Source organism: Dermacentor albipictus, chromosome 1 (assembly GCF_038994185.2).
Source record: "Dermacentor albipictus isolate Rhodes 1998 colony chromosome 1, USDA_Dalb.pri_finalv2, whole genome shotgun sequence".
NCBI classification, from domain to species: domain Eukaryota; kingdom Metazoa; phylum Arthropoda; class Arachnida; order Ixodida; family Ixodidae; genus Dermacentor; species Dermacentor albipictus.
The window spans coordinates 27,496,560-27,510,578 of record NC_091821.1 but is presented as its reverse complement, the minus strand read 5'-3'; the positions used below and the strand labels follow the sequence as shown (position 1 = coordinate 27,510,578).

Below are 14,019 nucleotides of genomic sequence, written 5' to 3'. Positions count from 1 at the left end.
AGTGCAGTAAAAAAATTTTACTGGTGAGTAACTTAGTAAACTCACATAAGTCCTTTTTAGGCACCCTTGCCTTACTTCTATGGTGTTATTTTTATAGGTGTAACATATAAATATGAGGGTTGTGCTGAAGATAATGCACATGTAGCCAGAATTGATTGAAGTTATTCAAACAGCATATGTTCCCTTAGCAATCCCTTGTTTATAATAATGGCTTAGAATCTGGTAATTTTCTGTGGTTAATAAATGTAGAGCAGTAGCACTTTTCTATCAACATTTTTGTGAAGGACAGGGTGCAGTTTGTCCAATGAATACAGAAAGCTGCAGGATGTTCATGAAAATGATAGAATTGATAAGCGTACATGAACATATCAATATGTCTAAAGAACAGTGAACCAATAACGAAGGTTAAGCAGCACTAACAGGCCATAAACTGCAGCCACACATCGAAATGACTAGCTTATTGAGCAAACATGTAGCTGACAAATCAACCAGGTCTACTTGTTGATTATTGATCGAAAATAATTTTTTCAATGATAGATTGAAAAAAGTATGACATTTGATTCCTTAAAAAATTCCATCATTACCACAGCACATATACATTTTAGAAAAAAAAACATCAAGAGCAACGGAGCCACAGGCTAAAAATGACAATTACATAAGCAGGGCTTTTATAGGCACTACGTCACTGTGCCATGCATGTGTATTGCCTTAACCAAAACAGTGGTAATATTGTAATATCAACAATACAGATATAAACTGAAACCAACAAAGTAATCACAGCTCTAAAAGCACCACTTCAATACATAAAAACATGGCTTAGAAGAACTATCTGTGGGCCTAGTTAGTGCATATTTGACAGTTATATTTAAAGCGCAAACAAGAGACATGGCATAAGAGGAAGATCATACACAGGACAGGCACCTGTCCTATGTATGACCTTTTTTTTGTGCCGTGTCTCGTTTGCGCTTTAAAAATATTTCTCATGCAAAAAGATGACTGGCTTATGATGTCGATTTTTTTTTTTGATGGAGAATTATTCTATTATTTGCTACACTAATAGGTTCTCGTGATTATATACTACTAGTATGCTGCATAACTGCTGCTTGCATATGCAGCCCAAATGTGTAGCTACATGCAAGCAGGTGGTCACTCCAACATAATATACACACGTGTGATCACATTTCTAGTCATGTGGTTCGATTATTTGCAGTTTTCTTTAACTGTAGTGAAAATTTATTGCAGGCTAGTGCTGTGCTGAAGATCAAATAAGTTGCATACCTGGACATTGCCTTTTTTAGCCACTGACATACATTGTGAATTCAGAACACTACTGCGGTCTTTCTATGTGGATTAGCAATGGTTAGCTGCTTTCCAGCCCATTTCAATTTTCAGGCTCTTACAAAGTTAGCACGAATTACCTTCACACACACACCACTAAAGACGGAAACCTGGATGCCCACTGGCATTGTCAGTGTAGCTCAGATGAACAAAATATAGTAATCACATTTTTTATGAGGTTGATTTGCATAACCTGATAACTCAATAATAATTTCAGTTGGGAAATGGTGCTTTCAGCACATGTGAGCTAAACCTCAAGAAGTGCAGCTTGTCATCGCAAGGAACTTGATGTTGTTACGTCTGTTCCAAATTCAAGTTTTCATAACGGCTTCTATCACTTTTTTTACCCGGTACCAACCACTAAATGGAAGGCATGTAAACATCAGTGTATGAAGTTCCTGAGAAGTCTTTTTAGACTTCTCAGGAGCCCCGAGAGCTGCACAAACACTTGGTCATTTTACCTTATGGCTGTAGGAACAGGGCAGCCAGTCTAGTCAGGCCAGGTTGTATCACTTGTACGCAAAGGCAGACATGTAATGCACTCACCTGACACACTGTTTACAACCTTAAAAGTGCCTTGGATAAATGAAGCAAAGGTTGTTTCATCCGGCTTGGGTTGGTGAAATAATTTGTGATTTACCGAAAATTCCTTAGTAATGAAGCTGCCCAGGCCATGAAAGGCTTGGTTACAGTTACACAATGACACAATTTGCAATTAAACTTATGTGCATACCACAGAGCTCTGAAATGCAACTCTTACCAGTAGGACATTTTGTTGAAGTGCTCGGTGAACTTCGTCAGGTTTGGACTTGAATCTTCATTTTGCTCTTTCGCCCAAATGAGAATCTCGGAGATCTACATAATAATGATACGGTTATTTGGCACGTGCTGTTTAGTTCACACTGTAACAACTTATCACTGTGAGTGATAGATTGGCCAACTGAACTGTTTTCTCACATGAGCGAGCAGCAGAATAGCTAAGAGCACATACATTGATTAATGCTTTTGCACCCACAGCTTGGTTACAGCATTAGGGTATGGTGGCATAACATAAAACTAAGACGAAACTGAAGACAACAAAGAATTATATTTACAGTAGAACCTTGTTGATACGATTCTGTCTGGTCCACTTTTCCGGTGCCAATGTTTGTGACAGAGAACACAAAAAATGACCCAACACAGTTGTGCTTCTCGTTTACCGTTTGATATGTTCCCAGAAAACACAATCTTTTGGCACCAACGTTCAGTACATTGGCAAACTGCAATCATAGATAGGTTTTCCAGCTCTTAGGCCCCACATAAACAATAAAAGGAGTGAGGCACGTGCGATCGGGAACAGTAGTCGCCTGCCGCAGCAGCTTTCCCGCAGTACTCGCCTGCTCGGGTCATGTGAAAACACCAGCGTGCATTCCATTTTCTATTCTGCTATCAGCAAATCTCCAAGAAATGTCTTGCAGGTCATTGCACATTATATTCACAGCTACTGCTGCCAACCCTGTCACGATAAGCATTTTCATTGATTTGTTTGACAGCACATGTGGCATAGCGCCCTTGGAAGCGTACTGCATGCTATTAATTGGCGATAACCCAAACGAGCTACGTTCCCTCCCATCTTTGAGAGGGACCGATCAAAAGGTCTATTGCTGGCAGAAGCGAAAGCCAGGAATGACTTGGGCACGAAGACAGCTCAGTCATTCATTGCACTTGCAAGACATGCGTTGGCTCGTTCAACAGCTGTGATGATGGCATTGAGGAAGCACAAGTGTTGGCCCCTCAAGGAAAAGCTGAATGTACTTGCAGTCGTTCACCACAATTCAAAGCGAAAGTACATAAATATTGCCGGTGAGTTTGGACTGTCAGCGTCGACTGTCAACATGCAAGGACAGCTTGGCCAGCGACCTTGGCTTGGCCTACACGACGTATTGGTGGTGACGTGATATTTTGCAAGTGCGAGGCCAACAGCCGGCCAATACGTCTTGATGTGCACTGCCTTTCCGCACGATAAATATTGGGGGTTACATGAACGAGTGTGCATGCCTCTTATTGGGGATCATTTGCAGGTGGGATGGGCCTAGAAAGCTGGTGGCTTCAATGCGCACCCAGTGTTGGATGTCAGGTGATCTGGTGACTTTTGGAGTCGCGACATAGTTGAAATGCTGAAGGAAGGGATAGCCAGGGTTGCCAGGTCCAAAATGTGAAAAGTAGCCAGAAAATCGTTAAAAGTTGCCAGAAAAGTAGCCAGTTCATTGCAGGTGCTTAAAAAGTTAGCCAAAAAAGTCGCTACGCTGCCGCCATGGCCAACCACTTAACAAGGAAACATTGCTGTAGCCGATTATGAGCTGCTCCTTTTGGGATTATGTTTAGAGCCCTTCAACTTATTTAAAACGTGGCTTCGGGGGTCAAGTTAGAACTGATGGCCCGTATTCATATTCGGAAATTGCTAACCCTGTATAATTGATTAAGTAAATGCAAGTAGTTGTCACTGAACTCTAGTACCAGTGAATATGTCATGTGAACAATTCTCACTCTTTAGTCATTCGTCAATGTATCCCTGCGTCATATCTAAACATTGCCTTGGCATATCATATACTAGTCAGGATTTCTTATCACCTAAAAAAAGTGTTTCTTTGGTAGATTTTATAGCCATATATCGATGTGTCCTCACATAACTTTACTCAAATTCATCATGGAAACGTAATAAAACTTCCGTTTCCAACTTATAATTTTCTGAGCATTCAACTATAAAAGGAGACATTCCATGGAATGAAACAAAAGGTGTTCCTGTTGAATTAATTTTGTCAGTTGCAAGGTTGAGCTTGCGTCCTTTCCAAATACACGTGGTGAGGATGGTCGTTGCACATCGTGTGTGTCATAAGAGGCGTAGTCCAGCGCATTATACCATTTATTTGTAATATTTTGTCGGGTTAGCCTGTAGTTCTTATAGAAAAATGCTGATTTTAAAAGTAGCCAGAAAGTAGCCAACCCGAAAATTTTTCTGCCACAAGTCTTCAAAAGTAGTTAATTTGGTGCAAAGTAGCCAAACCTAGCAACCCTGGGGACAGCACGGGATGCTTGCTTTGGGACAAGCATGCAGCCTCCTGCTCCTGGCCCTCCTCATCATGGCAGCTTGCGGTCATAGTGCTGTGTGCATCATCATACTATGTGAATCATACATCATTGTGCATCAGTGTCGACGGTCACTGGATGAACTCCGTTCATGTATCTTTAGGCACGTTACGCTATGCTTTAGTTAGTAAGCAGATGTTTGCTGAAATTTACACTGCCCATAAAACTAAGAGCCTTCCTTCGTTTAATACATTTAAACCCTGATATAATGAAGGCGGTAAAATCGGCAATTTACTTTGTTATAATCAAATTTGACTTTTTATGCAAAAAGTAGTCACCGACGGATCTTTATTACATGGAAGGCCCAATAAGATTTTCTGAATGATCAAGCAACTGTAAAAAAAATTTCAACAAGAAAAGGAATTTCATTTTGTTCAATTTAGGAGTCGGCTACCAAACATATGGCTTAATGCCGTGTTGACGATATCTTCACAATGGCAATACAAAGTGAAGCCTGCAACACTTTCGCGCATAGTCTGCTACTGCCGTGGCAGAAAGGGTGTGGAAACCTGCTTTCTTGTATTTACCTGAGTACCATGCGCATGCATGAGTTGCGAGAGAGACATCTGGGGATTTTCACTTCTCGGAATATGCCTTTCCCTAGATGCTACAGTGCCAAAGAGGAGGACGTGCATTACTGCGTTTGTTCATACCTGAACCACACTATGCGACTACAGATAAATATTCTGAAATAAGCTCGCTATCTGTTCAGGTTTCATGGCACCGCATCTAAGCGTTGAGCTCATGATTGAGAGGTCCTTGTTTGAATCGTGGAATTTATAATAAGTTTTTTCCTTTCTTTTTATTTGCATTATGATACCATTTTCCCTTTTGACTGCTGCAGTAGTTGTTCAATTTCTATGCTTCACCACCACCAGGCCTGACACGGAGGTTTCCAGCCAAGGGGAATGACATGGTGGGAAGCAAGGGGGGGGAATAACTACACGCTGTTACTGTAAATTCATGCTGTTGAAAAATATTTGTTTGCAGGTTTTACTTTAGTTGATGTTAATGGCTGGATGGTGCATACACAAAATGTGCCCATGTGGCACGTGCTGTCGCCGACGACTGTGGCACTAGGAGAGCACTGCAGATGCACTGCGAAGCAGCAAACCTTATGTGTGCCACAGTGACACGAATCAACCACTGACGACAAACAACAGCTGCTTCACCATTATGGACTCTGTATTGACCATTATGGTCCTGTTCGGATGGAAGTTTAAGCAGCGCTTACACAGGAGCAAAGCATGCCGCTTTCCTTAGTACTTCAGCGAACACATTAGGAGCAAGAGTCCCAAGCAAAAACTCCCTAGATCTTGCAAATGTCTCCAGATGTCTTTCTCGCCACTCCACACATGCGCATACCACTCTGGCAAACATGAGAAAGAAGCTTTCATGATAGTGTCGCCCCGAGTTGGACGACACTACTATCATGAAAAGTGCAGGCAGAGGGGAGCAAGTGTTTTGTCTGCCTCTCACTTCTACGCGTCAAAAAAAGGCGAGATTATGCGTCCTCCGGCACTAAATGCACGGGAAGACAGCGCAAATGAAGCCATGGCCATTTTAGCTTGCCCAGTCTGCACTCGCGGCAGATTACCTTAAAAATGAGGCTCATGAGCAACGTAAGTGCTTATCCGTGCTAACAACCAGGGAAGGGGACGTGCACTCACTTGCCTCCCACTCTGCTTCCCTTGCTTGTGTGGCAAGAGGATGCGTATCAAGCCATCATCCTTCTCATATTACCCTTGAACGCTTTCCCTCGCACCCACAGCATAGGGCGTGTGGGACGCGATGGGATTTTATATTATTTGGACTTTGCATACGGCCCATGACAAATAGAGGGTCTTGCTGCTCTGCTGTTCCGCTTCAGTGGCCACTCTTTGTCTCATGGTGTGTCATATAAAGGGACACTAAAGCGAAACAATAAATCAGTTTAGACTAATGAAGTATTGTTTGAGGACCCTGCAGGCAGTCATTTGAAGAAAATAGTTTGATTATTAGATGAGAAAATGAAGGTCCAAGTATTAGTATTTGAATTTCGCGCCGAAACCCAAACACCGGTACGTCAGCGTGACGTCAGGGATACCAGAGTATGTTTTCGCATTTGGGCTGCGTTGGCTGAATAAAAGTTCCCGAAACTTGCCACGTTTGATATTTGGTTCCTTTAGAACACAATGTAGTCAATCTGTACCGCTATATGTAATCAGTTGGCTCTACAAGATGCCATCAAAATCCAAGACGTCACAGCCCTCAGGTGCGGGAACTTGAGTAGGCGTCGCCACCCGTATTTCGTTCTTGTGCTTTTTGTGGCTTACCAAACGTCTTATTGTTGTAAGAGTGGTGTTTTTGGTGTTGTAGAACGGTAATTTACTGATGCAGAGGAGATCATTTTTCACTTTAGTGTCCCTTTAAGAGGTGTGTTTATAAGCACCTACATGTAATTCCATCTGTGTCCACAGCAGTTTCCATTTATTGCCTTAGCATTCTTTCATGATGGCAGTGAAATTTCTTTATATTAAAATTTTGTATAAATGCACTTCGTTACATTGAGGTTCAAAATACATGGTGTTCTACAGACAACAAGTTATAAAAAGTTAAATGGTTTGTTATATTCAGCTATAATTGTTGTAAAATACTTTGCTATCTCTATCAATGCTTCGCCTCTCGGGCAAAACTACGACATTTTGTAGTGACTTCGGCTGTTACGTTTTCCTGGATAGTACGTCTTTTTTTCCAAAACGTAGGAATGAGGTTCTGCTGTGCTTGCTAATGGTGCAGCATAATTGCTGCACTACCCCATAACTGATCAAACATTTTTTTTCCAGCATAATGATCGCACCTGCAATTTGGCACCGTGAGTGGCGCCATGGTTTCAACTTTGACTGATGATAATGATAGCAAAATGAAGGTGCCATATGTCCCCTAGTGCTACCTAGCACTGTTTGCAGAAAGTAGGTATTTCTCCATGTTTTCTCTGTCAGCTCGACTGGGCTGTTCGTAGTACTTACACAGATGTGGAGTGATTGGACTGCCGGGGCAGCTTGCAATGGGGTGGTACTAAAGTTACGCTGCCGGCTTCAAGCTCAAAGCTGTTGAGTATGCTTTAGAGAATGGCAACTGTGCATTGGGAAGGCACTTCGGTGTCAATGAAGTAAGTATCCACTATTGGAGATGGCAGCAAGAAAAGCTGAAGGCTACCAGCATGAGGCCTGAAACCAGGACAAATGACTCTTCTAACAGGAAGTTTTTGATAAAATCCAAGGCTGTCTCACTAAATCAGACTATTGGCAACTATTTCTGCATGAGCACAACCAGAGCCAAAAGTAACACAATAACGACTGCAACAGAAAAAATAGTTTGCAAACCAGTGCTGACATGAGTTCCACAGATGTATGAGGGTGCAGGGATAGGGGAACAACGGAGCATCCAGCAGAAATAAATAAATGCATGCTTGAGGTAGAAGTGTTAAGTAATGCCTTTCACAACATCAGCAGTCTTTTTGACATTGCAACCAGAAGGAGCACAGATGTCTTCCACATGGAAAAGCTGGGAAGTACAGAGACGCTTTATTTACAACTTTATTTAACCAACCACCCTGTATCTGCTGCCAATTATCACTACCAGGTGCTACTATAAATATAAGCTTCAGCTGAAGATAAAATATTTGAAGACTTTGATACTAGCAGTGCCATGGAAGCTGAAGCATCACCAAACTTCATATTGCGCAGGAAAAATTTGCATCGCTTGGCCCCCTCAAATGATGACACAAGCCCACAAACTTTCTCCCAAGACCACAAGTTTTACAGGCACTTCATTTTGCACTGCCAGTGTTGAACTATTGAGGTGTGCATACTCACGTCAATGCGCTGGAAGAGGTGAGCATCAAGCAGGGTCATCTGCTCGGCTAGGAGCTCTGATTTGAACTGGAGCAAGGTGGCCGGCTGGGTGGTGACACGCAAGTTGGCAAGGCTACCGCCGCAACCAGGAGGGGCTCCCCCGGCCCCTGTCGTGCTCCAGGGGCCTCCAGCATGTAGTTGTGCGTGCGCTTCCCACTTCTCTACCACCTTGGCCCGCAGAGCCCTTGCCAGGCTCAGGTCTCCCCGGCCCACGAGTTGGTGCGAGAATGCTGTCAGACAGCGCACCATGTCTGGGCCCGCATCACTCAGCCTACACACCACAACAAAAGTCATGCAAAGAACATGCTAAGTGGAAGATGGAGAAAAACACTACCAGATGTGAGAGAGAGGATCACTAAGCTTGATGACTGGGAATAATTAATGTTTTAACCAACCTGACATATGGTGAGCTTGGTGCTCAATAACCCATAGTGCAAAAAAGCAGTGCCTTTACATGTAGTACTGTAGAGACGTACATTACATCAAACAAAGTAGTAAGAAAACAGCCGTGTTTCTTGCTTGGGCTCTAACATGACTACACATTAGTATACTATTACCACGACGAAATGCCACACTTATTCATTCATACCACCATATTTCCGTAAACAGGATTTTTTAAGGGACACTAAAAATCCACACTAAATCAGTTCATACAAGTATTCTTTAAAAACTCCACTTACATTCATTTGGTGGTAAAGGGATGATTATTAGTGAAGAAAATTTAGGTCAAACTTCCCTTTCTTGAACTTCGTGGTTTAAACTCAGAATAAGGCTTTATTCCTCCGAGATTTTGGAAATATACCAGACAAAAAGCAAGTCGGTAGCTTGACTAGGTTTGGGGTCCCATGTTACATAACATATGACATGGAAGGCAGGAACTAACAAACATACATACATACATACATAACAGTGAAGCGAAATGTACACGAGTGGAATAACATATTACTTATTATTTCCGTGTGCATATGCCCTAAAAAATTAAACGTAAAAACACATGTCAAATGTTCAGAACGAAAAAAAAAAAGCACAAGCAGAACAGCACAGACAAAACTCGTGAACAGAAAAACTACGTATCTTTATAACATACATATTTACAGACAAAAACAATGTCTTTAAAGGGACACTAAAAGCAAACAATAAGTCAACGTGGACTGTTTAAAAACTATTCCAGAAACCTCGCAATGCTTGTTTTGTGCCAAGAAAAGACTTAGTTTACGAGAAAATTGCATCTGAAGGTTCCGAATATCTTTTTCAAAATTCAGATCTGTTGGCACCTAACCGGGGGGAGTGGTGACGTTGCATACACCATCATCACCCTTTGCTGCCGTTGGCGAGTAAAACGGCGCCCGACCGACGGCGGTACTGAGCCAAGACGGAGCGGTGGATTCGCTGCTGCAGCTATTTTTTGGTCAAGTGGCGAGACCGTTTGGGCATCCCGCAACATCACATGGAAGTTGAATTCTCTGCTACTTGCAGTTTGTGCGAGTTTCGCGAGCTAGCTAAACCAGCACAGCACTACGTGCTAACAAAACTACTGAAACACGAAAGCGTGGACGGCGCGGAGTTGAGTGAAAAAAACCTTTTGACCACCCGTGTTGTTGTCAAGGGTAATTTCAATTTCTTTTTTCTAAATATGAAACAGAACTGGACAAGTAGCATTTTATTTTGTCTTATCATACAATACAAGGATGTTTTTTGCACCGATTGGTTGAGTACTAATGACAGGATTTAACTGACAAGTGCTTTCGTCATCGGGCAAGTACTTGAATGTCCCGGGGGAGTCTCTAATCGTGTCCTGCATTTCAATTTTTCCATTATTAAGGCTCTGCTCGTGATAATATTGACGCCTTAGAGATTTTCAAACCCTAATCTATCACTTTAGCTTGACTTAATATTTGCCTTTAGCGTCCTTTTAAAGAGCGCATCAGTTGGATCACAAAAAAAGAAAAACAAGAAGGATGACAACTAATGAGGCAAATAACAGAATTTGCAACTAAACTGTTCACTAAAAAGGTGTAAATATGAAGATTTAGAAATATTTTCATATAACTGCACCATTTTGGCACAGGAAGAGTTCTTGAAACATGCTAGGTCGAGCCCTTAGTTCCATTAAAGTGCAATGTAGTCCTTCATTACCAGCAAACAATTAACAAGACCCAAATAGATGCTGCCAATATCCATGATGTCACAGTGAGCTGGTACAGAAACTTCAGGGCAGCGTTGCCACCCCTCTTTGGTTTCTGCATCCTTTTTGGCTTACCAAGACTCCCTCTCATGGTAAAAGTGACGGTTATGCTAGTGCAAAAATGTAACAATATTAGTACTACAGCTTGACTATGTTTTTCTTCAGTGGACCTTTAAGTACTTCAGCTCCTTTTCAGACAGCTCAACAGATAGAGTAGTAACACACTTTTATCAAGCTTGACAATTTTTGCTTGGCTCTATTATCTCACCACTTGTCAGATTGTTTTTTGCAAGGACTTCATGATAATGATCTAGTGGATCGCATGGATTAAGCATGGCTTCAGCAATACAGTCAATACACAATTTAGGGAAAGCTGCATTTAGCAAAGAATCCATCTGTGCAAAAAAACTGCCTTTTACCTTCTGAAGACATAACCTGCTAAAAGTATTAATTATGGCATGTTTTGCAATTTCTGTCTCTCTTCCTTACCACAAGAAATGTGCACACTTTCAGTGATTTCCATATTTTATAGTTTTACTTCAAAATGTACCTGCTGCAACATTACTGAGATGTATAAAATTGCAGCTTAATCGTCAATGTTTTGAAGGGAAGCAGAAATAATTGCTTGGAAATTTCTTGAGAATTCTTATTTCAAATTTCAAAGAAGTACCTAGAGAAGCAAGAATGAAAAGTATAAATTCTGTTTCTTACTGAAAATACTGAGCGTAAAAAAGAAATCTGAAATATACAAGGTATGTGCCTTGTTCCTGGTTTCGAACTTCTATAAACTGGAAAATGAGAGGGAAAAAAAAAAAGAACTTAAACAAATGCCAACTTGGAGGCATGAATATTAGTGATAGTAATACCATATTCTAACTAGTGCAGAAGTATACAACCACAGCAAACTAAGAGTGTACTGCCATGTAAAACATTACAAGAATGCATAAAAAGATGGTTTATGTAGACACCAGTGTCAGGGAGCACAGGCCACTGGGTCCAACATAGCACTAGGGGCCAGAATATGGCACTTGTTGACTGTGGATGTAATTTCTAGAGTTGCAACGTGGAAACTGGCAAAAGGAGTAATTCAGTTTGCTGCCAATAAGTGCCACATGTTTGCTGCACAAACTGGGACCAAGTGGCCAAGATCCATGGTGCTGCTTACAAGTGGAGCCAATTCATATGCTTGTAAGCTTAGGCATGATGATGGCAGTGCAGTAGAATGTCATTGATACAATCCTGTTCCGTATGCTTTCCTGACGCCAACTTTTGTGATCGCAAACACAAAAATTAACCTAACAGTATTAAGGTTCTTTTTTTACTGGTTAATACGTCCCGAGAAAATGCAATCTTTCGGCACCAACGTTAAGTACATAATCAAACTACGATCATATATGTTTTCCGGCCACTAGATCCCATATGAACAAGAAAAGATGTGAGGAACGTGCAATTGAACGCAGCAGCTCCCTCTCACTACTGGCCCACTCATGTCATGTGCAAATGCCGGCACAAAGTCAATTTCCTCTCCTGATACCAGCAAATCACCTCGTGGGTCGTCGCTTGACACATTCACTGCTATCACCACCACTGCTATCATTGCAATAAGCATCTCCATCTATCTGTTTCACAGCGAGTGTGGTGTAGTGCCATTGGAACCATACACTGCACACTTTTAAAGCCGATAACACAAACGTGCCGGCATTCCACCTTTCCCTGCTACAGGTGGCGTGAGGTGAGCATCATGTTTCGCTCTACCGGCGTCCCCCACCAGCTCGACCTTATTAGACAGATTTAGTATAGCATATAGCAGCAAACAGAAAGAGTTCGCGTTAGCGTTGCATGCTCGACACTGTGCATGCACTGTACGTAAACAGTACTGGAGCCTTTACATATGTATGTTATTTTTGGGATTTAGTGTTCAATGCTAACGCACGCAAGGGGAGCCTTACGTGGGGCAACATGGTGTCACGCTTCGGATTTATCGAGCTGCTGGCCTGCCCTTTTTGGCTCAATCGTTCCTCACTAATGCTCGTATTCGCTTTAGATCTGTGTGATGATGTTTCGACAGTGGCATACTAGTGACGTTTTCGAGATACATTCTCAATTAGGAGTACAGGAGGTTTAACTATAAAGCTTGGTCATGTTTGCTCATGTTTCTTGCTGTAGACGCGTCAATATGGTGCCAAAGCCTGTATTTCGCTCATTCGCTTAAGTTAGTGACACACTTGCTGATTCGGCATTGGATTAGCTCGGCATTTTGTATTTGGCTTGCTGATACTTTGTGTGTTTACATCTAGATGGTGTTGTATATCTTTACGTTAGCGTTTTGCTCTGTTCCGCTGCTATTCTAAAGGACTATTTTGTGCTGTTTAGTGCAGCCTTTCTCAGCATTAGCGCTGCACTGCATGCTAACGCTAATGCAAGCATTTTACCCTATACTAAAACTGTCTATTTTCGTTTCCTGTAACCTTCTCAAAACACTATGGCTACAGAATAACAAAACAGCATGTGGTGGCAGTGGCATGCCAACAATGCTCGCTGAGTGGGATATCAAAACTTCCCGGCAAAATACCCCACCTGAATAAACTGGTGACCTGCGCCAAATTCAAGGAGTGCAAACGTAAGGTGGACGCCACAAGTGAGAATGTGTGTCTCATGCTGCTTGGGCCCCACCGACTCGGCGTGCATCGGTGTCTCGTGCTGTGAAAACTCGCGTTACATCGATTCCAGCTACACTTGAGTCGGCCATAATATTTTTTAGTAACTTCAGACAGCACGGTTTCTCGGTTAGTACATTTTCTTTCGGGTACTTTTTCCTCCCAAACATATGAATGAGGCTTTACTGTACATCTCGTTAGAGATAGCTTACAGCATTTATAATTTATGGAGCTAAACTTTGAAGTTACTGTTTTCGGTTCACAGGTTTTTATCACACTGCACAAACCTGCTTTCTCCCAAGAAAATCAGATCAGTGTGTCTATTGACCCTTTTTGTAGCGATCCCATGGGTGCTGCCATGTTTGATCACATGGTGACATGTCCATAACTTGCCTCAACTGCCTCCGCATATACAATGGGTGTGTATGATACTGGTGCGGCTTAGCAAACCTCTGTTTCAGGAGATATTGTAGGCAGTGACTTGGTGGACGATACAAAGCTTTGGCCACAGCTTCAGAGAACATGCAAAAGCGCTTTGGAAGCTGATTAAGCTATGTCCAAATGGTGCAAGCAGCGTGTATGGTGCTTGTTTTAAAAGCGAGGCTAAATATATATTCCAAGCTATTCAAACTTTCCGCTCATGAATTGAATCAGGATTTGTTTGTTTTGATCTTCGTCCTTTATTTGGCAAATATTTTAAAGCAGCGGCTTGTCATATTTCTGACTCAGTAAATTTCCTTGGTGCGGTCACTACCTGATTATTTCTGCCTAATCACTCATGGGGGTGCTCAGTTCTGATATATTTGTTCTTGCTGCG

General features: G+C 42.0%; 1 protein-coding gene across 2 annotated transcripts in view; it reads right to left on the bottom strand.

The window, feature by feature from the left end:
- LOC135906055 (rap guanine nucleotide exchange factor 1-like) overlaps positions 1-14,019 on the bottom strand; it is a 141,286-nt gene that overhangs the window by 20,134 nt on the left and 107,133 nt on the right. For both annotated transcript variants that reach the window (XM_065437203.2, XM_065437205.2), the window contains 2 exons: positions 8,322-8,631; positions 2,099-2,193 (listed from right to left, as the gene is read on the bottom strand). In XM_065437203.2, coding sequence (XP_065293275.1) covers positions 2,099-2,193; positions 8,322-8,631 — 405 coding nt within the window. The remainder of the gene's footprint in view (positions 1-2,098; positions 2,194-8,321; positions 8,632-14,019) is intronic.